Source organism: Equus przewalskii, chromosome 29, assembly GCF_037783145.1.
Source record: "Equus przewalskii isolate Varuska chromosome 29, EquPr2, whole genome shotgun sequence".
Taxonomy (NCBI): Eukaryota; Metazoa; Chordata; class Mammalia; order Perissodactyla; family Equidae; genus Equus; species Equus przewalskii.
This window is the reverse complement of record NC_091859.1, coordinates 40,677,697-40,702,851: the sequence shown is the minus strand read 5'-3', so window position 1 is coordinate 40,702,851 and position 25,155 is coordinate 40,677,697. Positions and strand designations below refer to the sequence as shown.

The 25,155-nt window shown below is 46.0% G+C and overlaps 1 protein-coding gene across 6 annotated transcripts in view; it reads left to right on the top strand.

Moving 5' to 3' along the window:
- Window positions 1-490: 490 nt before the first annotated feature.
- EFCAB6 (EF-hand calcium binding domain 6) overlaps window positions 491-25,155 on the top strand; it is a 231,704-nt gene continuing 207,039 nt past the window's right edge. For 2 of the 6 annotated variants that reach the window (XM_070600033.1, XM_070600032.1), the window contains exons 1-4: window positions 917-1,050; window positions 2,228-2,416; window positions 8,110-8,216; window positions 21,468-21,616. In XM_070600033.1, the coding sequence (XP_070456134.1) occupies window positions 8,146-8,216; window positions 21,468-21,616 (220 nt within the window). In that variant the 5' untranslated portion in view covers window positions 917-1,050; window positions 2,228-2,416; window positions 8,110-8,145. Of the gene's footprint in view, window positions 1,051-2,227; window positions 2,417-8,109; window positions 8,217-21,467; window positions 21,617-25,155 lie in introns of all 6 variants that reach the window. The other 4 variants (XM_070600030.1, XM_070600034.1, XM_070600028.1 and 1 more) reach the window with 4 other exon arrangements.

Here is a 25,155-nt window from a genome sequence, read left to right as displayed (position 1 = left end):
CTGCCGATTGGTTAGGGGCCTTGCAGATGGCCCTGTCTCCTTAGGCTGGTCCTGGCTAACTGTAACTGATTGTGTGGAGGGAATTCCTGGGTCACTACTTCTGTCCCACAAGTGAATGTATGGCAGGGTGATTAAGAGCAGGGAAGAGGGACCTAGCCTGCCTCGGTACTAATTCTGGTCCGACCATCACTAGCTGTGTGTCACTGGACAAAACACCCTCTCTGTGCCTGTTTCCTACCTGTAAAATGCGAAGATAAAATGGGAGGATTAAATGACGAGTAAGGTACTTTGATGGGTGCCTGGTGAAGGGAAGTGCTAAGGGTCAGCGACAACTTCTGCCTGTGTTATTACTCCCAACACGACTACTGCGCTTCCATTGGGCTTGGGAGCGTGGGTAAGAACCGGCTCGTCTGGTGACATGGACCCAGCGGGGCGTCCCCGTGCGCGCCCCGCCCCGCCCCCGCGAGGCTCTCGGGTCCCGGAGCCGGTCAGTGAGCGCAACAATCGCCGTCGCCGCGAGCGCGAACCTCTGGGCAGCGCGCGGCACGCGGTCGGGCTCTGGATCCGCTCCCCCTATCCCGACACCAGCCCCGAGGGGTACGTGCTTGGCACAAGGGGGCGTCTGCCGCTCAGGAGGGCACTGACCCCCAAGGCCACGCGGCTCCAAGCGCTTCGGCGGGACCAGGCTGGCCGCCCGCTCGCCCGAAAGCCGCCTAACAGAACGCGCTTCCACGACGGCGTCGCCCCGACTCCGAGCAGGTTCCCGTGCCCCAGGGGCAGGACTTCCGGCGGAAGTCCCTTCTGCGGGGGCGGAGCCACCGGCCGGATCTGGTCACGCCCCTTCACCCTCCTCATTCGGTAGTCTATTTGGCCAATAGGAGCTCCGCTTCTTGCTGGGCGCGGAGACTCGTTCTCCAATCAGTGAGTGTCCTCGTCGCTCGGGCAACAGCGTCCTAGAGACGCCGGGTGGGCTGGGCCTCTGCGGCCGGCCGGGCTGGGGTCCGCGCGCAGGTGTGGCCCCTCGAGGCGGAGAATGGAGTAGGGGCCCGGGTAAGGCGGCGCGGCCTCGGCGCCCGGACCCCACGCGCGAGCCCACGGGGCGGAGGAGGACTCAGGCGGGCGGGCACCGCTGAGGGTCCCACAGCCCCGAGACGGCTGCTGTCCACCCCCGGACTCGGAGCCTCCCCTGCCCAGCCGTGCGTGGGGCTGGGACTCACTCCCTCGTGCGGCACGAGTGCGTGGAGCCCCTTGTCGGCCCCGGGCCACCGCGGTGCAGAGTCCGGTCCTAGTCCTATCGGGCTTACGTGGTATTTGGGAAGACCGATTATAAACAACGTGGACAGTGGTGGCATCTCCCTCCCTGGATCTGGGAGGGTCACATGGGACACGTTGTGTGGCAGTGCCTTCAGTCGCTCCGATTGACAAAACTTTTCACGTCCCTTCTTTGATTGGTCCCCACAGCAATCTTTTGACTACCATTATTAGCTCCACCTTGTAGGTGAGGACTTGAACCCCGTGGGGTGAAGGGGATTCTCCAACATCACCCGACGAGGGAGTTGCAGAGCCAGAATTCGAACTAAGCACTTCTGTCTCATGTCCAAACCTCTGGTCTTTCTAGAACACTGCTCTCCCTCAGACCGCGCACGGTTATCCCTGCCTCCCTCAGAAATTTCGTTTTGGAAGCACTTTGCGAAATGTTTGGTTGGCAGAGCTTTTTTGAGACCCTTGCCTAAATCACTACTAGCCTTCCTTTTCCTTCTGTCCTGGAAATCTTCGCCTTTCGGGGTGCCTTGGCCCTGTTAAGAGGATCCTTACTTCACTTTCAACAAGAGTAATGAATAATGTTTTCTAAGTTGTCTGTGCCCCTAAATGGGTGAATTTATGGAAATGCTGTAGAAAAAAAAAAACTGCCGTTATGTCATCTCTTTTATCCATTGTTTTCAATTCAATGGACATTCGCTTGGCTAATTCTGGGCATTTGGAAGTGAATCAGGCCTGGGTCCTTTGATGATCTGTGAACATGTTTGCCTCCCACTCACTCAGCCTTATCACAGGCTTCTTGAAGGCAAGGGTTTCATTTTAGTTACCTGCGCTTTCCCTTGCCCTCCACCTTCAGCTTAGCGTTTGGCTCATGGTGGGCACTCACAGATATTTGTCACAAAATGCTTACCTGAGACTTTAAATGTGCTCTCCCAATTTTGCCTGCCTTTTTCGTGCCCTTTCCCAGCCATCAACCTCTTCCCCATGCGGAGAGCTGGATGGCACCCGTGCTGTGCCTCCTACAGCTGACCGGCACGTGGAAACTGGACCAGCTCCAGGAGGATGCTCAGTAGTCTGGTGCCCCCCCAGAGCAGGAATCTACCAGGAGGCCACTGGCTGTTAACAAGACCATTGCTGTAAGAAGGCTTCTTTACAGGTGCGTATCGAGAGGGGATGTTTGGGGTTGGTAGATGATGAAAATCACCGAAGCTTTCTTGGATGACTTGTTCCCCTGCCAGGATTGAAAAATAAGCTGTATAATAGAGGTGAGAAATTGCGAGTGAGACAAGGAGCTAACGAGCACTTTTTTCCTTTAAATACCACAAGTGAGCTCACTTTTTTGTAAAGTATATTTGTCTAAAAATACCCCAAATCTAGGCTTGCACAATCACATAGATTGGATTCTTGTAATATTTAAACACAAATTCGCTTTCGACACAGTGCTCTCCAGGATATCCACACCATTGGGAAGAGGAGGCGTAAAGGGAGGGGGTAGGTCTGAGAAAGCTCTGTGCCTAGAGAGCACATATGAAGAGGGGACACTTCTGGGACTAAAGAGCTTCGTGTGCCACTTCTTTTTCTCTCGGTTTTGACCATTCCCTGCTGTTTTGTTGTGTTTACTTTGTGCCAGGTGCCGTTGTTCTTTCTCTCCATGTGTTTGTCTGCCGTCTTACCACTTCTGCTGCTGCTCATGCTGCTACTTCTGCTCCTGGCCAGGGCTTCTTGAGCGGCTACTGTCTTCCAGGCACAGTTTGGGGCCTCACATCCATTTTTTATTTAGGCCTCACTGTCTGCTTATGAAGAAGCACAGTTACTATTCCCATTTTATACATGAGGGAACAGGGATGTGGAAAGTTAAGGGACCACAGAGCAGATAAGTGGTAGAGGGTGGCATCTGCTCCAGGGCTGCCTGATGATAGAAGCTGTGTTCGCGCCCAGTGTCTGGCACCCTCTAATAGGTATGTACTCTGTGAGTCCCGCCAGGGCTTTGAGGTGACTTGCAAGAATACCTACATTAGGGTAAAATAGAAATAAAGGTCCTGAGAAATACAGTTAGAATGAGAAGGTAACATTTGGAAGGAAGAGGATACTCAGATCGTCCATAGTGTTTATAATACAGTTGGGCTGCACGTTTAGCTCTGAGCTTCTTGAACTCAAGGAAAAAGAAAATTAAAAAAGAAAAAAAATAAATTCATTGTGTCCAGGCAAATAAGGCATTTTAATTCCTCTGGGAAGCTAAGGCTTTTCCAACACCTAGGTCTTCATCACGAAGCCTGGGCAGGGCTCGGTGACTGCCAAATGACAGAGTTCTAGGCTCAGTCGCCTCACAATTTAGGGAGAGAATGTGGACTATTGCATTTGTATGGAATGTTTGAATTGAAAGACTTCTGAATAGTAACAGTTTTTAGTAATATCTTCTGAGTTTTGTTTTTCCCCTGGGAGTTTGTAAATGGTATGATCCCGTCCCCTGGGTTGGTTCCAGTCATTTTTTATTTGCTTATTTACTTAACAGTTATTCACTGAGCACCTGCCATATGTTAGACCCTGTCTAAGCATCGAGGACACTGCAGTGGTGGTCATGTCACTGTCCTGATATGTGATAGGCCTGCTGCCTTGGGACTTTCTCCTCTTGGGGTTTTTCTGGACTGTGCCCTCCTTTGTTATCCTATAAAACCCTGAGATGACACTCAACACCTTACGCTGTGACTCCCCACCTGCCTTCTGCCCTGGGCTCTGTCTGGTTTCTCTTTCTGTACATTCCCAGGACTTAATAACAGCTACCAAACAGTGAACACAGCCTGCTGCGTGTCAGGCTTTTTAGGTTCGTTATCTGTAATCCTTCCCCAGCCTTTAGAGCTCGACACTTCGCTGTTTTGGGTCACTTGCCCCTTGAGAAGCTGGTGAAAGCAATGTATCCTCTCTCTAGAAAAATCATCTCACGTATACTTTTACGTCTAATCTCAGAGAGTTTGAAGGCCTACAAAAGCACACACGTGGACCTCGTCCCTAGTTTCCAGGTTAAGGATACTTGCTTCAGGTTAAGGATACTTGCTTAAAGAAGGGGCCGGCCCTGTGGCCGAGTGGTTAAAGTTCAGTGCGCTCCGCCTCCGCAGCCTGGGTTTGTGGGTTTGGATCCTTTGCGCAGACCTACTCTGCTCACCAGCCTCGCTGTGTGGATGTCTGACAAACAAAAAAATAGAGGAGAATTGGCATAGATTTTAGCTCAGGGCAAATCTTCCTCAGCAAAAAAAAAAAAAAAAGAATACTTGCTTAAAGAGAAATATTATTTCCATTTTGCAAATGAGGAAACAGGGTCAGGAGGAGGTTAATTAACTTGCAGGTTTGCACAGTAGATAGTGGAGCCAATTGACCCAGGTCTTCTTGACTTCAGACCCTTTACTTTTTCCACTGCTCAAAAGTGGAGCTTCTCGGTAAATGACTGAGTGTATGGAAGGCTGAAAGGGGAACTTTGTGGTATATGTGTTCTAAAATGTAACAAAACGTCCATTTGATGTCAGAATAGACAAGGAGAATATTTTTCTCAAGCATTTGGATTTAACTGCTGAAATCTTTTGTGTTGCTTGCAACTTTTTCCAATTTAGTCAAGTGATAATTTTCCCCCCACGATACCAGTTCCAACAGTTTTTGCTTCTGATGCTGTTTCTGTTTGGCTGCACACGTTTTTCACTCTTGTGTTGAGTTATGTTTTCTCTGGATGCCAAGGCAGATGGATGGCACTTTTGTTATGATTCTGATATAAATAGCATCTGTTAAAAACTGGACATCACTACTTATCTGGCAAATAAACAAATATATCAGTGAAATAGCCTCCTAGTTGTGTTTGTGCCCGTGGTCAAGCAGTGTGTTTGATGGTCTGTGACTCGGTGCTTGTTTGGGGGGCATTGGTTTTAGAAATCCTGCTGATTTCTCCCTTACCAAGTTCTGAGGTGATTGTGTTCCTTAATATCCTAGAATTCTTTGTATTTAGAACACCTACAGTGAGGACCATGGAAAGCCGGGGGTGACCTGAGAACTCATCACGGTGCCTTGCTCGCACTCAGAATGGTGTTTAGCTTTCAAAATCAAGGGTTAAGATCAACCCACGCTTCTTGCCCTCGCAGTATTGGGTGTTGATAGCTGCGCCATCAAGAGCAAGGATCAATGGAGTGCTTCCTGGGCCAGCCGAGAGGTAGGGCTGAGCGTAGAAAGATGCGCGCAGCCCATCCTCTCCACTGTGAGGGCTCACTGACTAGCCGGGGCCACAGATAAACAGCCGAGAGAAAAGTCTGGAAGCAGAGAATCAAAGTGAAAATCGAGACAGGACTAGAGGGATGGACTGGGAGGTATTCACACTTTTACTTTATACCTTGTGTCCCCCTCTGCCCCCCAGCAAAGTAATGGAATTATTGGTACCTTTGACCTTTTTGTCCTTTTCTTTATTAAACAAAACAACTGGCCAAACAAAGCTTCAGACCAAGTTCTCTGTCAAGGCATGATGGGTTTTGTTTAAGGAGGACGGGCAGGCCTCATGGAGGAGGTGCTATTCCCTCAGCCTTGAAAGATGGATTGAAGCGTGCCAGGTGGAAAAGGAGGAAGGAAATTCTAGCAAAAGCGGGAACCCAAACTCAGAGGTTAGGAACTGCATGGTGTATTCAGCATCCTGTGTGAGAGCGCAGCGTGCGTGGACTGTGGGCTCTGGGAGCATCGCCCGGGGCCGGGTTATTAATGATGTGAGTGACCTTCTACTCCGTGTCGGGAGTGTGGCTTCAGTCTCTGCCCTGGAGAAGTACTGCATTTTTTTTTTAACTTTAAAAAAATAATAATTTCAGATTCACAAAATATTTGCAGAATCAGTAGAGAGAGTTCCTGTGCGCCCCCAGCTTCCCCGCCAGTGGTAGCGTTTTACAGAATAACCATAATGCAGTTATCAATGATACAGTGCTGGTAACTCAGCTGCAGACCCTACTCACCAGCTTTGACTCGCACTCATTTTTTATCTTGATGCAGAGTCCTATGAAGTTTTAACACACGTGTAGTTTTGCATTGAACATTCTTAAGCCAGGGAATAACAGAACTATATCTACGCTTTAGAAAGGTGTAAATCCTGGCCACAGAGGAGGATGGATTAGAGGCAGAAGTTGCAGACCTGGAAGCGATTTAAGGGGCTGTTTCTGTAATCCAGATGAGTGAGGATGAACAGGGGCAGTGACATTAGGGATGGAGAGGGGCAGGGAAGAGATTTAAAAGGCGTTCTCCAAGTAAAATTGACAGTGCTTGCTGACTGCTTAGAAAGAGGGCTGGAGGCCAGAGGCAGACATTTCTGCCCTCACTGACCGAGGTTCAGGAGTGGAAACAAATCCGTCCATTCCCTCAGTAAGTTCCAATGGCTCTGAACACTAGCCCCTGGCCTAGGATCTGGGGCTGTAGTGATGACGCAAATTAACCTGGCTCTAGGTTTTTTGTTTGTTTGTTTTTTGTGAGGAAGATTGGCCCTGAGCCAACATCTGTGCCAGTCTTCCTCCATTTTATGTGGGATGCCGCCACAGCGTGGCCCAACAAGCAGTGCTAGATCTGCGCTTGGGATCCAAACCCGCGGACCGTGGGCCACTGAAGCACAGTGTGCGAACCCAACCACTACACCCCGGGGCCGGCCCTGGCTCTGGCTTTTATGGAATTTAAAGTCTAGCGGGAATCAAGCATTAACTGAATACTCACACGAATAGCTACATCGTCACAAACAGGGCTAAGGGCTGAGAAGGACAACAGAGGTCTTTGTGGCCTAGTGTGGGTGTCAAGGAAGTGACGTGTGAGCTGAGATCTGTGGCAGCGGTTCTCAGCGCCAGCATCGCCTGGGAACTTGTCAGCGAGGCAAATTCTTGGGCCCCAGCCCCTAACCAGAGTCTAGATCTAGCCTCAGGATCCAGAGCTGGGGCCCCAGAGTGTGTTTCTAACAGGCCCTCGGGCATCTGATGGACACTCAAGGCAGAGAACTGGGGACCTTTGGAACAAGGACTGGTTCACTGGGCTGGACAGCGGTGGCATAGGCTGAGGGCTACAGCATATGGACCAAAAGCTTCCATGTGGTGTAGCCCGAGGGCCAGTGTGGCCGAGGCATGGAGGACCCGGGAGAGGGAGACAGCTGGAGAAGCAGGCCCGGGCCCATCCCACACATCCTCATGACACCTTTGAGGACTCTGGTCTTTGTTCTAAGGGCAATAGGAAGCAATTAGAGTTTTTAAATTTTTAAAAATTTTTTATTATTTTTTTTAAAGATTGGCCCTGAGCTAACATCTGTTGCCAATCTTCTTTTTTTTCTTCTTCTCCCCAAAGTCCCCCCCAAGTGCATAGTTATATATTCTAGTTGTAGGTCCTTCTGGGTGTGCTATATGGGACGCCACCTTAGCGTGGCTTGGTGAGCGGTGCCGTGTCCACGCCCAGGATCCAAACCGGCGAAACCCTGGGCCGCCGAAGCGGAGCGCACGAACTTAACCACTCAGCCACGGGGCTGGTCCCTGCAATTAGAGTTTTTAAAGCAAGGAGGTAACATGAGCAGATCAGTATTTTACAATGATTATCCCGGCTGAGTGGCGGGGGTATTTGTGTAATCAAGATGTGGGGGGAGGAGTGGCGCTCATATAGTGTTGACATAAAATATCTCCACCTGAAACCTAAAATTTAGCGTGAAATTTCTGTAGAGGCTGTGCCTGAGGTTTTCAACACAATTCTCCCGTAACTCGCAAAATCACTTTATTTTGCAGACCCGAAAGCTCCGTTCTTGTGGCTTGATAAACTAAAGAAGAAAATCTGTCTGCCAATCTGTGCTAACCCCATTGCTCTCTTATTTTTCAGAATTCACAAATTCAGATATAGTTTATCTTGAAGGAAATGAAGCGAAATATCGCCAAAACAAATGTCGCCCCAGTCAACACCAGCAAATCGACCAACACCAAGGCCAGGTGAGACGCTTCTCTTTCCTGAACACCTGTGTCAGCCGCAGGGTGAAGATGGCGGCGAGGTCTCGCTGTCGTGCGGGGCGCGAGGCCGGAGGGAAAGGGGCTTTAGGAGTTGGTGACGATGCCCTTATCACTTTCATCTGGTTTGTGTCAGCCGTTCACACAACAAGCACGTATTAAATGCTGATTTGGGGGCCAAAATTGTGTAGGAACTTACCTATTTATCATATCAACGAGCATCGGCTTATATGTTTTAAAGATGAATGTCCTTAATTTGGTGCTCAACATGCCTACAAATATTAGACAGCTACGGTGAACTCAGAAAACGATCCAGCAGGGCCAGCAGGACCAACTCAATAGTGCAGGTTTTCTAGTCCCTAGGTTCCCGTTTCCTGCTATAGGTGGCAGCAGCAGCAAATCTTTGCTTACTGAACTCCGAAGCTGGGCAACCGTCGCAACTTTCATTTGCCAGCATCCGAGGACTTGCCCGGGCCCGGCTGCACTATAAATAGGAGGTGTTAAACACTGCCTGTCTGCTCACAGGAGCCGGGAGAGCGTAATGGTTTCCAGCTCTTACATTTTAAAAGGCTGCCAGTGAAACAGTTTTTGAGATGGAGCAACCATTTGACAGCCGACGTGCGGTCAGTGTTCCTGACACCACTTGTTTTTCTGTTGCCTGTTGCTGTATCTGTCATCACATTACGTGCGGCGGTGAGCCTGAAAATGTTCATTAGGTAAGAGTGAATTTCTGAGACACTTTCTGAGATTAGATTTTTGTGTCCGCGATAGAGAAAGCACATTACGAACCAAGCAATATAAGCTTTTTCTTTAGGCTCTATATTCTGGAGCAGCAAAGCTTTCATGCTGCTATAAATGATCACCAAACTACAACACTCAATTCAATTAAACTCCACATTCATTATTTTTTGGGTCAGATGTGGTCCCTGCTCTCATGATCTCGTGACTAATGGTCTAACAGGGAAGACAGACATTGAACAATCATAAGGGTCACGGGTGTTAGTTAAGGAAACCTTTCTGACACCGGTCGCTAGGTCTCAGTATAGGGGACACGAGTGAGACACCACGGATGATGCCGAAACTTCCACCTTGGATGGCGGGAAAGAGTGACGATCCTAAACAAGCTGCAGGAGCGGAAGGACTGTGTGTGTGTGTGTGTGTGTGTGTGTGTGTGTGTGTGTTGAGGGGAGAGTGCTGTTTGAATGACTGCTGTGAAAAGCCTCCGTTTGCTAATTTGGTAAATACTTTAGGAGGTCGTGTGTGCTGGCTCCTCTGGGGCTGGGGTTCAGTGGTGTGGCGACACTGTTTTATTTCATGGAGCCTATAATCAAGTTTATAATTTCCCAGATAACAGTAGAAGCTCCAGTTGTGGTAAGTGCAGCGCAGAGCAGGAACAGGCTTGATGAGAGACTACAAGGAGGCTGTGGACGGGGTGATCAGGGAGACCTGTCTAAGGAGGTGACAGTCACCCTGGATCTGAGGGGAGACCAGTTGGGCGGTGAGGAGTTGGGGAAGGATCTGGCAGAGGGACCCATGCGGCCGTGGGAAGCAAGGTGGGGAGAGTGACTCAGGTGGGAGCGGAGAGGGGGCAGAGCTGGGTCATGGGCTGCCAGGAAGGCCGGGTGTATCTGACAGGCTGTGATAAAACTTTCACTAAAGGACATTTAAATAAAAGAGGTCGATGTCTCCACCACCCCAACATAGCTATCTGTCACATCTAGACCCCGCCCACATGTGAAAACACATTTTTATATCATTGTCTTCCTAATGTGTACCCACTGTACCTTTTCTCTTAACATTGTCCTAAACACATTTTTATGTTTCTACACATTCTTTATAATTATCATTTATAATAGTGATATATTGCTCCATTAAAGTGTGTGAACTTTGAGAGGTTTGTGCTGTGTTTTGAGTTTGATTTCTGAGTTTGTGTGGGTGTGTCTTGTAGTGCGTGTGGGTAGACTTGGAATTTGTGTGGCAGGAGCAGGTATTTAAGATGAGGTTTGGGAGGAAGGTGAGAGCCTGCATGGGGATTTGAGGAGACCCTGATGTGGGGGGAGACCCTTGGTGGAGGAAGGCCGTGGCTCAGACACGTGGGGCTGCCGGCTGTGAGGCAGGTCAGTTTATATCGACGGATCTTTCTGCTAAATTGAATTCAGATGACTGGCTAAATTGTTTTTTATGAAACCCTGTCATTTGGAATATATTTGTAAATCAACTTACATTCTTCTGATTCCTATGTTTAGAACAGTAGACTAGGGGTTGCCAGCCAAGTCTAAGATATTATGGAGTATGAAGCTGGGCTGGGGGAGGCGGGACTGGGCTTCCATTGGGGGTGGCACGAACTCCAGGATCCTAATATTTGACTAGATATTTGTGTAGAGGACTTGCTTTTAATTTTCTGCATGTTCTGTTGAGTAGGTTGCAGAATTGTTAGACTGTTTTGCAAACGCAAGTTATCCATTCTTGAGGATTGACAGATTTTCTTCCTACTCTGTCAGTATATACAAACTTCATTATCTGTGTGTTTATATGAGAATGCACACAGATCACTCACATGCACTTGTGCGAGTGCACAGACACACGCACACACGCATACGCACCTGGCACAACTGGGCAAAAAGCCTAGGATTAAATTTGGGTCTTGGCCAAATTTGGGTCCCGTTCTTTTAAATTTGGATCATGAGTAAATTTGGCTTTTCTCTCTGGTGGTTAATTTCTCCACCTCTAAAGATATGGATAATGGTATGTCACTCACAAGGTTGACGATGAGCCAGCAACATGGGCGCTCAGTGCGTGCGGCGTGGATCTAGCAGAATCACTGCAATGGCCGTTTGCCGATCTGTCAGCTTCACTTTGATGTCAGGCAAGGAGCCTGATGCACGAGCCTCCCTAAAAGCCATCGACTCAGACTCATAAGTCAACTTCAGGTTCTCCTAAAGAGTGGCCTCCAGTGTGTTCAAGCATGCTGGGCCCCCACCTCTGGAGTTTCCGATTCGGTGGGTCTGGGTGGGGCCTGAGAATGTGCATTTCTAAAAAGGTCCCAGGTAATGCTGATGTTGCTGGCTCAGGGACCACATTTGAGAAACACTGTTTTAAAGCTACATGTCTGCTTCAACAGCCTTTTAAAAATGGAAAATAAATGCATTTAAACAACAATGGTGTCAATAACAATAAAAACCCATGTTATTTCTGTTTGAGGAATCTACAGATGGAATAGCTCTTTCCCCCCTCGAGATGAACCAGTGATGGCATCTCTGGGGAAGTCTTTAGTCTAACCCCTGAGACAGGGTGATTTAGTTCACACTCCACCGCCTCCAGGGGAACAGGTGCCCCTGAATTTCTGCATGCTCCAGCATCAGAGTTGGACATGCTGCGCAGACACCTTGTTCCTATCCATTTGACACATGCTACCATTTTCTTTAAATCCTGAGTCAGGTAGCAAGCTACTGGAGGGTCGGGTGGGTCCTACTCCTCTCTCTGTTCCTCCACCCTGGCCAGTGTGTGGCCTGCAGTGCTTGCTGAAGAACGAATCATTGTGAGCATAGTTGCTTGGAAAACGCTCGCACCAAGAATGTTAGGTCGAACACCCAAATAGGCGCCATTTTCAGAACTACCCGGATTTGGCTGTTTGGAATATTCATATCGTGATTGAAGTCTCACTGGCTTTTGTGGTCCTGCTATTGGTAGAAATTAGAACTGGAGAAGACCCGGCAGGTCCCCCAGACCACCCTCCCGCTGGAGGAGGATTATTCCCTGCAGTGTACTCAGTAGCATTAGAAGGAATTACTTTTCATATGATTATTATTTTTTTTATGCTGTCTTCAACTAAGTGTGTCTTGAATTGAATCACTTTGTATTCAAGTAATAAAATGCACAACAGGCAGTACATTTCTGGGTGATTATCTTACTCCTCAGGTGGTGTAATAAGGCATGGGGCCAAAGCCCTGGCATGCCTTACTGTTATTAGGAAGTGAATTTACGGGTAAAATAAAGAAAGCGGTTATTTGCGTCAGCGACAAGCACCACGAGGAAGGCGGTGAGAGCAGACCCTCCGCACACGCTCGAGGGGCCGGGTGAGACGGGAAAGAGTGTTCGCAGCCAGCCAGGCAGCCGTGGGTAGCCAGAGACTTGCCACTGTCTTCAAGGAGCTTGTGATTAATTTTGCAAAAAGCAACAGGAAAGCCTTGGCCCTTGACAACCACGTGAACCTGATACCTGGGAGAAGCTCTCCTCCCAGCGCTGGACCCAGCTCTGGGTTTAGCGGTCGTGTGATCCCGGGCACATTGCTTGCCTGCTCTGAGCATCCATTTCTTCACCTGTGAAATGGGAAGAGCACGAAGTGATTGCGCATGCGGAGAGTTAAATGACAGGTTTTCATAAATCTTAAGCACATTACTTGGCTCGAAGTGAGTCCCCGGTAAATGCTGATTGAATTAGGATAACTTTTTGCCCTTCTTAAAATTCTTCATAAGCTAGAGTTTCTTGTCTCTTGACTTCTTCAGTCTTGTCCGATTATCTCAGTTACACCACTAATCCCCATCATTCTGGGTGTCCCACGTGTCATCACTTCCCTCGTGCACACCCTCACCTTGCTGTATCACACTCACTTTTCAAAACCCTGACCCAAATTAAACCCCACTCTCTGCCTCTCCAGGACTGGCTCTCAAGTTCATGTCCACGGACCTCAGACGGGCTCCTAAAACTCCCTGGCAGTCACTCGGCTTCTCCCCACCTCCTGCTTGCCTGCTCTTCTAGACGACCGTTTCATCCTTATCCTCTCTGCTCAATCCTGAGACACCTGTCCCCGTCCTCACTGCTACTGATGACCCGACTTCTGTGTCACTGAGAAAAGAGGCTCAGCAGAAGGGAACTGCCACAGGCTCTCCTCCCCATGTCTGTGACCGCATCTCTGCCTTCTCCTTTGTCACTAGGCGTGGACGGTCCGTGAGCCTACAAAAGGCTTGTCCACGGGCTGAGATCCAGTGTCCACTGGCAAACCCATGGGAACCAGCAATTCTCTCCCTCTCTCTTGCTTCATTCTCTTTGCCTCGCTGCTGGATCCCCATCACAAGTATTCGAACATGCTACTGATTCTCCTGTCGTAAAGAAATTTCCCCCTTGACCCCGGTCCCTCCCCCTGTTATCACATAGTTTCTCTGTCTTGCAGCAGAGTTCCTTCAACAGTTGTCTCTATTTACTGTCACTACTTCTTCTCCTCTGAATGTATCTGGAACTCACTTAGACAGGCTCCTACCCCCCCAACCACCCAGTTCCACCAGTATGGCTACTGTTAGGGTCGTTAGTGGTTCCCACATGGCTTAATCGAAAGGGCAGTTCTTGGTCCCCATCTTACCTGATTGTCACTGTAGCATTTGACACACACATCACCTGCTCCTCCTGGAGACACTTTCTTCATTTGGTTTCCTGAATACTCCAGTGTCCCGGTTTTTCTCTTCTCTCGCTGGCTCTTCTTCCTCAGCTTCCTTTGCTGGTTCGTCCTCATCTCCTTGAACTCTGAATGATGGAATGCCCCAAGACGCAGCCCTGGCATCTTTTCTTTTTTACACCTACTTTCTTGGTGGGCTGAGCTGATACCGTGCCTTATATGCATTATGTGCTGACAATCCTCAGACTTACATCTTCAGCCCCAGTCTCTCCCCTGAACTCAGGCTCGTGTATCTGACTGCCTCCTCCGTATCTCCACTTGGCTGTCTAATAGGCATCTCAAACTCAACACGTCCAAGATGGAGTTCTTGACCTTCCCCTCCAAACCTGTTCCACCTGCAGCCTTTCTCATTAACTTTTCCTCAGTTAATGGCCACTCCATTCAACCTTTCTCTTGCATGCCAAGTCAAATCTGTAAGAAAAGACAATTGACTCTTCTTTGGAACCTATCTGGAATCTGATAATTTCTCAACACTTTCTCCAAAACCACCCTGGTCCAAGCCACTATCTTCCTTTGCCTGGATTGCGGTAGACTGGTAATTGGTCTGATTGCGGTAGACTGGTAATTGGTCTCCCTGTTGCCTCTGTTGTCCCTCTAAGTCTATTCTTGATATACAGCCAGAGGGATTCTTCAAATGCAAAGGCCAGGTCATGCCCTGCAGACAGCTCTCTTGTCTGTCCATAACCTTCCAGTGGCTTCACGTATCACTCACAGTGCGGGGACCCTGCACGGTTTCCTCCGCCCAGCATCCTGTTGCCTTTTGTCCATCTGACGGCATTGTTCCCTTCCTGGTCTCCTTCAGATCTTTGCTCAATGTCACCTGTTTATCCCCTCCACCATTTATCTCCACAGTACTTATTCACTTGTATAATTTACTTATTTTATATATTGTCTGTCTTCCTTTACTAGAATATAAGGTCCATGATTTGGCCAATTTAGTTCATTGATCCTCAAACTTCCAGAAGGCAGCTTAATAAACATGTTTTCACTACATGAACACATATCAAGTCATGTTTTTTTTCTGGAAATTTACCTATGCTATGATTCTAGGTTCAGTTCCATTAAATTTATCTCGTTGAAGAAGGCTGCATGTGGGACTCCGCTGAGATTCTCAACATCGTGTGGCATCAGCATGGTATGGTCCCTGCCCACAGGGACCTGCGCAAATAAGACGGGTCCAGATGGATACTGAGCCAGGCCGTCAGTGCCTACGGAAGAGAGGTGAAGCAGAGCACGGGCCAATGTGGCCTTCCTACACATTAAAGAAAGTTCTCACTCACGTCTTTAACCCTGTAAACATGAGCTGCTTCAAATCAAGAGCTTTCGAGGTGGTGCCTAGTCTGATTCTGTGTGCTCATATAGTGCCCTGCCCATCTGTTGACCTTTGAATATCGACTAATGCTGCACTTTCATTTAAGTGTGAAGCCTGGCAGGGAGAACTTTGTGTCTGTTTGCCGAGAAGGTTGGCAGCGGGGCCTCAGGTGGCTGATGTCTCCGCACTTCCTCGTGCGGCTGGAGCCGGGCTTCCCATGCACTGAGCTCAGGGAGAGTTCGTTTCTTGTTCTTATGCTGAGAGTGGCCAGAAAGGAACGAGTCAGACAAAATTTCCCCTGATTTTTGAAACATGCTCAAGCCACAGACTGGCAGAATCTGTGAGTTATAAATTCATAGGTGCATGTAACAGCGTGGTGACCGCTGAGCACCAGGACCTTCTGTTGGTGGGGGGCGCACAGCCAGCTCAGCTCTAACGGGGCCTGTGAGCCTGGGGGGACCTGTGATGATAAACAGGACACTCCTGGGACTGTCTCTGGGATATATCTGCGTGTCTGGCTTTTCCCTGCTTCCTCTGAGGTCTTTTAATCATAGTCTAATAACCATCAAGTAAACTTATTACCTTAACAATTACTGAGAAGGCGGCACCTTTGCCAAAGGCGCCCTGGGGAGCAACTTCTCTCTTGGCCCACCAAGTGCTCCTCCCCCCACCCACTCTCCTCTTCCCCCTATTCCTTCTCCTCCTTCCCCTTCCTCCTTTCTAATTGTGCTATAATCCCCATACTATAAAATTAATCCTGGGGCCGGCCCGGTGGCACAGCGGTTAAGTGCGCACCTTCCGCTTCTTGGTGGCCCAGGGTTCGCCAGTTCGGATCCCGGGTGTGGACATGGCACCGCTGGGCATGCCATGCTGTGGTAGGCGTCCCACATATAAAGTTGAGGAAGATGGGCATGGATGTTAGCTCAGGGCCAGTCTTCCTCAGCAAAAGAGGAGGATTGGCAATAGTTAGCTCAGGGCTAATCTTCATCACAAAAAAATTTAAAAAATAGAATTAATCCTTTTAAAGTGTACAGTTCAGTGACTTTAGTATATCACAAGGGTGTGTGACCATCACCACTTCTAATTTTTGTCACCCCTAAAAAGAAACTCCATACAATGAGCAGTCTCATTTTCCCCTTGCCCCAGCCCTTGGCAACCACTAATCTACTTTCCATCTCTATAGATTTGCTTGTTCTGGGCATTTGATATAAATGGAATCAAGCAGTGTATGGTATTTTGGTTTTGCCTTAGCGTAATGTTTTCAAGGCTCATCCGTGTTGTAGCATGAATCAGTGCTTCATTCCTCTTTCTGCCTGAATGGTGGTCTACTGAGTGGATGGCCCACTCTTCATTTATTCATTTACCGGTTGGTGGACCTTTGGGTTGTTTCCACTTTTCGGCTGTTGTGAGTAAGCTGCTAGGAACATTTGTGTACAGGTTTTTGTGTGGACATGTGTTTTCAGTTCCCTTGACTATGTACCTGAGAGTGGAATTGCTGGGTCACATGGTAACTCTATGTTTCACTTTTTGAGAAACTGCCAACCTATTTTCCACAGCCGCTGTACCATTTTGCATTCTCACCAGCAATGTACGAAGGTTCCAATATCTCTACATCCTCGCCAGTGCTTGTTATTGTCTGTTCCTCTGATTATAGCCAACCTAGTGAGCGTAAAATGAGACCTCATTGTAGTATTTCCCTAATGACGAGTGATGTGCATTTTTTCACGTGCTTACTGCCCATTCGTCTATCTTCCTGGGAGAAGTTTCTATTCAAATTCTTTGCCCATTTTTAAATTGGGTTGTCTTTTTATTATTGAGTTCTAAGAGTTCTTGATATATTCCACATACTAGATCCTTGTCAGATATATCATTGGCAAATAATTGATTCCATTCTGTGGGTTGTCTTCACTTTCTTGATAGTGTCTTTTGAAGCACAAAATGTTTTAATTTTGATGAAGTTCAATTAATCTATTCCTTCTTTGGTTGCTTGTGTTTTTTATATCATATCTAAGATAACATTGCCTAATCTAAGGTCACAAAGATTTGCACCTATGCTTTCTCGTAAGAATTTTATAGTTTTAGCTCTTAAATTTAGGTCTTTGATCCATTTGGAGTTAATTTTTGTCTATGGTGTGAGACAGGAGACTGACTTCCTTCTTTTACATATGGATATCCAGTTGTCCCACCACCATTTGTTGAAAAGACTATTCTTTCTCCATTGAGTGGTCTCGGCACCCTTGTCAAAATCACTTAATGATCCATGTAAGCGTGTATTTCTGGACTCGCAGTTCTATTTCATTGATCTAGATGTCTGTCCTCATGCCAGCACCACACTGTCTTGATTACGGTAGCTTTGTAGTAAGTTTTGAAAAGAAGAGGTGTGAGTCTTTCAACTTTGTTCTTTTTCAAGATTGTTTTAGCTATTCTGAGTCCCTTGCGTTTCTATATGAATTTTAAGATCAACTTGCCAATTTCTGCAAAAAAGGCAGCTGGGATTTTCATGAGCATCGAGTTGAATCTGTAGATCAATTTGGGGAGCATTGCAGTCTTGCCCATGGCATGGAGTGCCTCTCCATTTATTCAGTTCTTCTTTAATTTATTTCTACGATGTTTTGTAGTTTGTGTGTGTGAATTGTACACTTTTTGTTAAGTTTATTCTTAAGTATTCTATTCTTTTTGATACTATTGCAAATGGAATTGTTTTATTAACTTTATTTTCAGATTGTTCATTGCAGGTATATAGAAATACAGTGGATTTTTGTATATTGATCTCGTACTTGCAACCTTACTGAATTTGTTTGTTATTTCTAATAGTTGTGTGTGTGTGTGTGTGTGTGTAATACTTTAGGGTTTTCCCACTTGGTCCTACTGTCTAATTCTTTCTAGATGTTGCTGGATTCAGTTTGCTAGTATTTTGTTGAGAATTTTTCCTATATTCACAAGGAATATTGGTTTTTAGCTTTCTTTTCTTCTAATGTCTTTGTCAGGTTTTGGTATCAGAGTAATACTGACCTCATAGAATGTGTTGGGAAGTGTTCTCTCCTCTTCTGTTTTTTGGAGGAGTTTATAAAGGATAAGCTTGGACTATTCTTTTTAAGATATTTGGTAGAATTCACCAGTGAACCCCTCTGGTCCTGAGATCTTTTTGCAGGAATTTTTTTTGTTTAATGCATTCTCTTTGCTTATTGTAGGTCTTTTCAGATTTTCTGTTTCTTCTTTAGTCAGTTTCAGTAGTTTGTGTCTTTCTAAGAATTTTTCCATTTCGTGTAAGTTATCCAATTTGTTGGGATACAGTTGTTCATAGTATTCCCTTATAATCCTTTTTGTTTTTGTAAGGTCAGTAGTAATGTCGTCTCTTTCATTCCTGATTTTATTAATTTGAGTATTTATCATTTTTGGGGGGTCAGTCTAACTTAAAATTTCTCAGTTTTTCTGATCTTTTCAAAGAACCAACTTTTCATTTTGTTGGTTTTGCCTATTTTTCTTTTCTTGACTTCATTTATTTCTGCTCTAACCTTTATTAGTTCCTTCATTCTACAAAATTGGTTTTAGTTTACTCTTATTTTTATAATTTCTTAAGGAAGATTGTCAGATTATTAACTTGAGATTTTCTTCTTTTTTATTATGGGTGTTTACAGGTATAAATTTCCCTCGAAGCACTGCTTTAGCTGCATCTCATAAGTTTTGGTATGTTGTGCCTTCATTTGCATTCGTCTAAAAATATTTGCTAATTTATCTTGTGATTTTTTTTTCCATGACCTATTGGTTATTTAGGAGTGTGTTAATTTCTACATATTTGTGAATTACCAGACTTCTCTCTGTTATTGATTTCTGATTTCATTCCAGTGTGGTTGGAGAATATATTTTTATGTTTTCAGTCCTTTAAAATTTACTGATACTTGTTTTATGTCCTGGCATACGGTCTGTCCTGGCGAATGCTCCATGCACCCTTGAAAAGAGAGCGCATTCTTCTTCTGTTAGGCAAGTGTGCTTTAGAGCTCTAGTAGGCCTAGTTGGGTTACAGTGTTGCTCACGTCTTCTGTCTCCTTGTTGACCTTCTGTCTAGTTGTCCTATTATTAAAAGTGGAATGTTGATGTCTCCAGCTATTATTGTCGAAGAGTCTATTTCTCCTTTTAATTTTGGCAGGTTTTGCCTCGTGTACATTGGAACTCCTATGAGGTGAATATATCTTTATTTTACCTTCGTTTATTCTTTCTCTAGTGCTCTTCCTTTCTTTATGTAGATCTGAGTTTCTGACCCGTATGACTTTTTCTTCTTTCTGAAGAGTTTATTTTAACATTTCTTACAAGCAGGTCTGCTGGTGACAAATTCTCTCAACTTTTGTCTGATAAAAGCTTTATTTGTCTTTAGCTTTTGAAGGATAATATTTTTGGATACAGAATTCTTGGTTGGTGTTGTTTTTTTTCCTTTCAACACTTTAAATATTTATTTCCACTCTTTTCTTCCTTGTATGGTTTCTGAAGATAAGTATGTATGGGCTATACTTCCTTTTTTTTGTTTTGCATGTCTCATAAATTTTTTGTTGAAAACTAGACATTTTAATAATGTGGCAATTCTTAAAATCATGTTCTCTTTCCATGTTTTTTTGTTTGTGTAGTGACTTTTCTCAACTAACTTTGTAAAGTCTGTATTCTTTGTCATGTGTAGACACTGAAGTCTCTAATTGGGTAGCTTAGCGGTCAGCTCATGACTGGACAGAGATTTCCTTAAATGCCTGGAAACAAAAGTCTTCTGATCTTTGCTGAGAGGCTCTTTGTGTGTAATGGAGAGTTCCTTCAACACTCAGCCAGGCAGTTCACAATTCTACCTTAGCCTTCACTTCCTGCCTGTGCAGAGCCTCAAGGTCAGCCAGAGGTGAGAGTTTGGGGCCTTCTCAGGTCTTCCCTGGTCAAGCACACAACCCTGGACATGCTCACAGTCCTACGCTTGCAAGTGGCCTTCTAGATTCTTAGCAATGTGTGGGAGCTTCTCAAAGCCCCTATGGACATCTCATTCCCCAGCTTTTCCCTTTAATCTTTTTCTTTAGTCTGTTATTTGCTCCATCTGTTACCAACCCCTCAGGCAGCTAAGATTTTAAATAACAATTGCCTCTGATTTTTTTTCAACAAATACCTTTTGATGATATCCTGTTCTTACTGGGAAAGCTCTGAATCAGTTCAAATAAAGACAGCTTTGTGACTGACTCTTTCAGGGAACCATCGGGTAGGTCACATAATGAAAATCTTCTGATAATAGGGCTTTAAAGGAGCTCCAGCCCTCGTCTGCTCCTTCCACTGGCTGTCAGCCTGCTGGGTTTTCAATGTGATTGCACACTGTTGGTTTCAAGGCTGCTGAAGATTTCAGGGTGGAAAGATGGGAATAGGGGAACTTAAAATGCTGGCCTTGCGGTTAAGTTTGGTGCACTTTGCTTTGGAGGCCCAGGTATGTGGGTTCAGCTCCCAGGCATAGACCTACACCATTGGTCAGCCATGCTGTGGTGGCAACCCACATATAAAGTGGAGGAAGACTGGCACAGATGTTAGCTCAGGGCTAATCTTCCTCAGGGGAAGAAAAAGAAAAGAGGAAGACTGTCAACAGTCATTAGCTCAGGACTAACCTTCCTCAGGAAAAGAAAAGCCATAAAACTTGATGTTCATACTGAGATTCTGCCCTCTTTCTGAGTCAGGGCCCCCTGGATGGCTGTGAACCTTTGGTTAGTGTCCAGAGTTCTGAAACAGTTGATTCTGACAATTTCTGCCTGAGTTCTCATTGCTTTAATGGAGGAGAGGATCTTCAGAGGTGCTTTCTCCACCATTTTTGGTGCTGTTGTCCTCAGCTCTGCCTCCAGCTGTGTGTTGGATGTACAGTGAGGCACTTCAAGAGACCTCAGAGAATCCACTTTCTACCCTTACTGCCTGCCAAAGAAATGAGTCAGTGATACTCAAGATGCAGGCAGGTTTTCCTATTCAAAAGTTTCTTTATTTTCCCATTTTTGAAGATTATTGGCTCTGCTAAAAACAAGGAGTCTAAAATTGTGATTTTGTGTTCACTTTAAGAATAGTCTTTGAAACACTGGCAAGAAGGTCATGGCTAGCAGCATTTTTCTCTCTCTCTCTTTTTTTATTTTGAGGAATATTAGCCCTGAGCTAACTACTGCCAATCCTCCTCTTTTTGCTGAGGAAGACTGGCCCTAAGCTAACATCCATGCCCATCTTCCTCTGCTTTATATGTGGGACGCCTGCCACAGCTGGGCTTTTGCCAAGTGGTGCCGTGTCCGCACCTGGGATCCGAACCTGCGAACCCTGGGCCACTGAGAAGTGGAACGTGTGCACTTAACCGCTGCACCACTGGGCCGGCCCCTAGCAGCATTTTTGTAATCTCTGGCTATCTTTTCAGAGGAGGAGTGGCTGGGAGATTGGCCACATTTGCCCCCCATGCTTGAGATAATGTAATTTGTTCTCTTCTATATCACAGGGATTTAATGTGCAAAATGGCGATTATACCAGATGGGCAAATTTCGTATCCTCACACGCGAAAATTCACGTCTTTAAGACCCCATTCTTCACCGTGTAGAGTGGATTTGAGGAATAGTTTCCAAAATGTGTTCAGACCTTCTTCTTCAAGTGAGTATCGTGAGCGAATAATACTGTGGTAGGTATGGCTGGGGTGTGGTTAGTGAGTACCAGGCTGTACGAAGGCTGCACGTGTCATTTAATCCTCACAGTGAAGCTGCGCAGCAGATTCTATTATTGTCCCTATTTTCTTTATGGGGAAACTGAGGCACAGCCTGATTAAGCCACTTACCCAAAATTTACGTAGTTTTTAAGTGGCAGGGTCAGGGTTTGAACCCAGACGGTGTGATTCCAGAATCCATGGACTTAACTGCTATGCTATCTAGTATCCTGCCTCACTCAGTTTTTTCTTAACTAATAGACTTAATTTTTTTGGTAGCTTTAGGTTTACAGAACAGTTGAGCTAAAGTACAGAGTTCCCATACACCCCTATGTTCCCCACCCCCAGTTTCCCCTGTTGTTAACATCTTGCCTTAGTGAGGTGCATTTGTTACAACTGATGAATCATTATTGATACATTATTACCTGAAGTCTGCAGTTTACATCAGAGTGCACTGATAAATGTATAGATACACGCGTCTACCATTACGGCATCATACAGAACAGTTTCACTGCCCTAAAAATGCCCTGTGCTCCATCTCTTCCACCCTCCCCCCTCCAATCCTGGGCAACCACTGATCCTTTTACTGTCTCCATAGTTTTGCCTTTTCCAGAGTGTCATATAGTTGGAATCACACAGTATGGAGCCTTTTCAGATTGCCTCTTTCACACAGCAGCATGCATTCAAGGCTCCTTCGTGTGTTTTCATGGTATGATAGTTCATTTCTTTTTATCTCTGAATGTTATTCTCTTGTATGGGTGTGCCATGGTTTGTGTATCTGTTCACTACTGAAGGACATCTTGGTTCCTCTCGTGTCCTGGCAATTAAGAATGGAGCTGCTATAACTGTTTGCATGCAGGTTTTCGTGTGGACGTAAGTTTTCAGCTCATTTGGATCACTCACTCAGTTTTAAAGCAATACAATTTGACATTATAATTTTCCAAAAGTATATATATTTTCCTTTCTTCCCAAACATTTTCTGAGCCCTCGTATGTGACAGGAACTGTCGTAGGTACTGAGGATAAAGAGATGGATCCAGTAGAGGGCCCGGCCTGGAGGAGCTCACGGTCTGAGAGGGAGATAAAGAATTCCAGTGGAGTGAGGCAAACGTCACAACGTGAGCTCGTACAGAACACTGTGAGCGCACAACCCAAGGAACCAGAGGGACTCAGAGGGGACAGAACGGGAGGACAAGTTGGGTTTTGCCTTGTTAGCGGGAGAAGGTGATCTAGTCAGAAGTCACACTTGACCCTTGTGCTTCTCACAGCTGGTGAGACTTCGGTCACGTGGCCACGTGCACTACTAGGCAGCCTGGGGGCCCAGCCTTTATTTCAGACGGCCACGTGTCTACCCAAATCTCAGGGTTTCTGTTTCTAAGGAAAATGGGGAGAATGGATGGGGGTTAAAAATTGATTGTCAATAATAAATCTGTTCCAGTCCAGGAGCTCCACGTCTACAATATACCTTGGATATTAGCTGACTTTCTGATAGTGCTCAAGGCTGGAGTGCAGTGGGGCTGCTGCGTTCGAGGGCTTTCACACTCCTAAGGCTCCTGATGAATCCTACCGAAGGGCCCTGTAGGAAGCTGTGCCTGGACGTCCCCACAAATAACAGATAAAGGGGCTGATTTCTAAGTATCCTAAGGCAGAATAGTATCTTTTACGTCTAGTCCATTTGGTGTGCAAAAACAATATTCTATGTGATTTTCATTTGCATATCTCTCACAGTAAGGTTAACTTTGGTTCTTAAGTTTATCAGGTGTATGTCTTTTTCTTTTGTAAGCTGCCTTTTCATATCTTTTGCCCATTTACCCACTGTGGGTTGGTCATTTTAGTGGCTTGTCTGAGCTCTCTTTGTATTTAAGGTGTTAATCCTTTATCTGTCTATGTGCCCTCAGTGTCTCTTTTTCATTTGTCACTTTCCTTTTATCTTTACTGATGGTATTTTTTAACATACTGATTTATTTTTTCTCTCTTAAAGTAAAAAATTATTTTCTATTTTATTTTATTTTTTGGTGAGGAAGATTGGCCCTGAGCTAACATCTTTGCCAGTCTCCCTCTATTTTCTATGTGGGGTGCTGCCACAGCACGGCTTGATGAGCAGTGTGTACTCCGCGCCTGGGATCTGACCCTGCAGAGCATGCTAACCTAACCACTATGCAAGCAGGCTGGCCCCTAAAAAATTACTTTTAATTTTATGCATATATATAATGTCTCCTAGCACCATTTTCCTCTGCAGAGGTGGCCACCAGTAAGTGTTTGGCTGGCCTCTTTCACGCATGCACATATATATGTAGGCATGTACTTGTATAACTCATGTTAAATGAGGGCAATTCATGGGGTGAATCTGTGAGTCACAGATATTAGACCCCCGAAGTTTCCTTTTTAAATGTTTTTTGCTTATGTTTATATTTCAGTTTGAATAATTTCTGTTGACCTGACTCGATATTCACTAGTCCTTTCTTCCTTCGTGTGCAGTTTACTGTTAAGCAAATCAAATGAGTTCTTCACTTCTGACATTGTATTTTTAATTTCTAGCTTTCTCACGTGCTTTAAAAAACTAGTTTCCATTTCTCTACTGAACCCCCCATACATTCAGCATGTTGTCAGTTTTTCCCTCAAGCTCTTTAACCTGTTTATCGTCCTTAATTTACACACCTGATCGTTTCTGCATCCGCTCTCTCTGTGGGTCATCTGATTGCTTTCGCTCTTGATTACGTCACCTTTTCTTACTTTACTTGTCTTGCAATTTTAAAAAGATTTAATATCAGACATTTGTGTAAAACACAGTAGAGGCAGAAGTAAATAATATTTACCACGAGAGAAAGGAATGCCCTTTTTTCTCGGCTTTGTGCCATGGGCTGGCTCAGCTTAATCTCTGAACTGGGCTGTGTGGGGCCGTTTTGCAGTCGCAGCTGGGTCAAGGGCGCTGCTGGTTTCTGAGGCTTCCCTCACCAGGTCTTGAGCTCTGACCACTGGTGAGACCTCGGCGATCTCTGCTTCACAGGCCGGCTGCCAGTTTTGGAGGGTCTCTGGGGAGCGCTCTTTGTCCTCCAGCCTAGCTTCCTGTACCTCAGGAGGTCTCTTTCCACTCTGACATCCTGCCTCCAGTCTGCAGTGGGCCACTGAGGGGCACTCAGGGGAGGCCCCATGTGCCTCACAGGGACTCGCCTCAGTTCTTCCCTCTGGACTCCCCGGCCTTGGTGCATGGCTGTCTTACACTTGCAGAAGACCCTGTGGGCCTCGGGCATCGTGCAGCCCCGTGCCTCCCCCACCTTTGCTGTGCTGCTCATGCACCCATGTGACCAGGCTCCCAGTGTGCAAATCCATTGCACCAGTCCACATGTGGCTGCTCAATAGTTGGTTGTTTTTTCCTTACCTCTGTCTAGAATGATTTTTTTTTTTTTGAGGAAGATTAGCCCTGAACTAACATCTGCTGCCAATCCTCCTCTTTTTTGCTGAGGAAGACTGGCCCTGAGCTAACATCCATG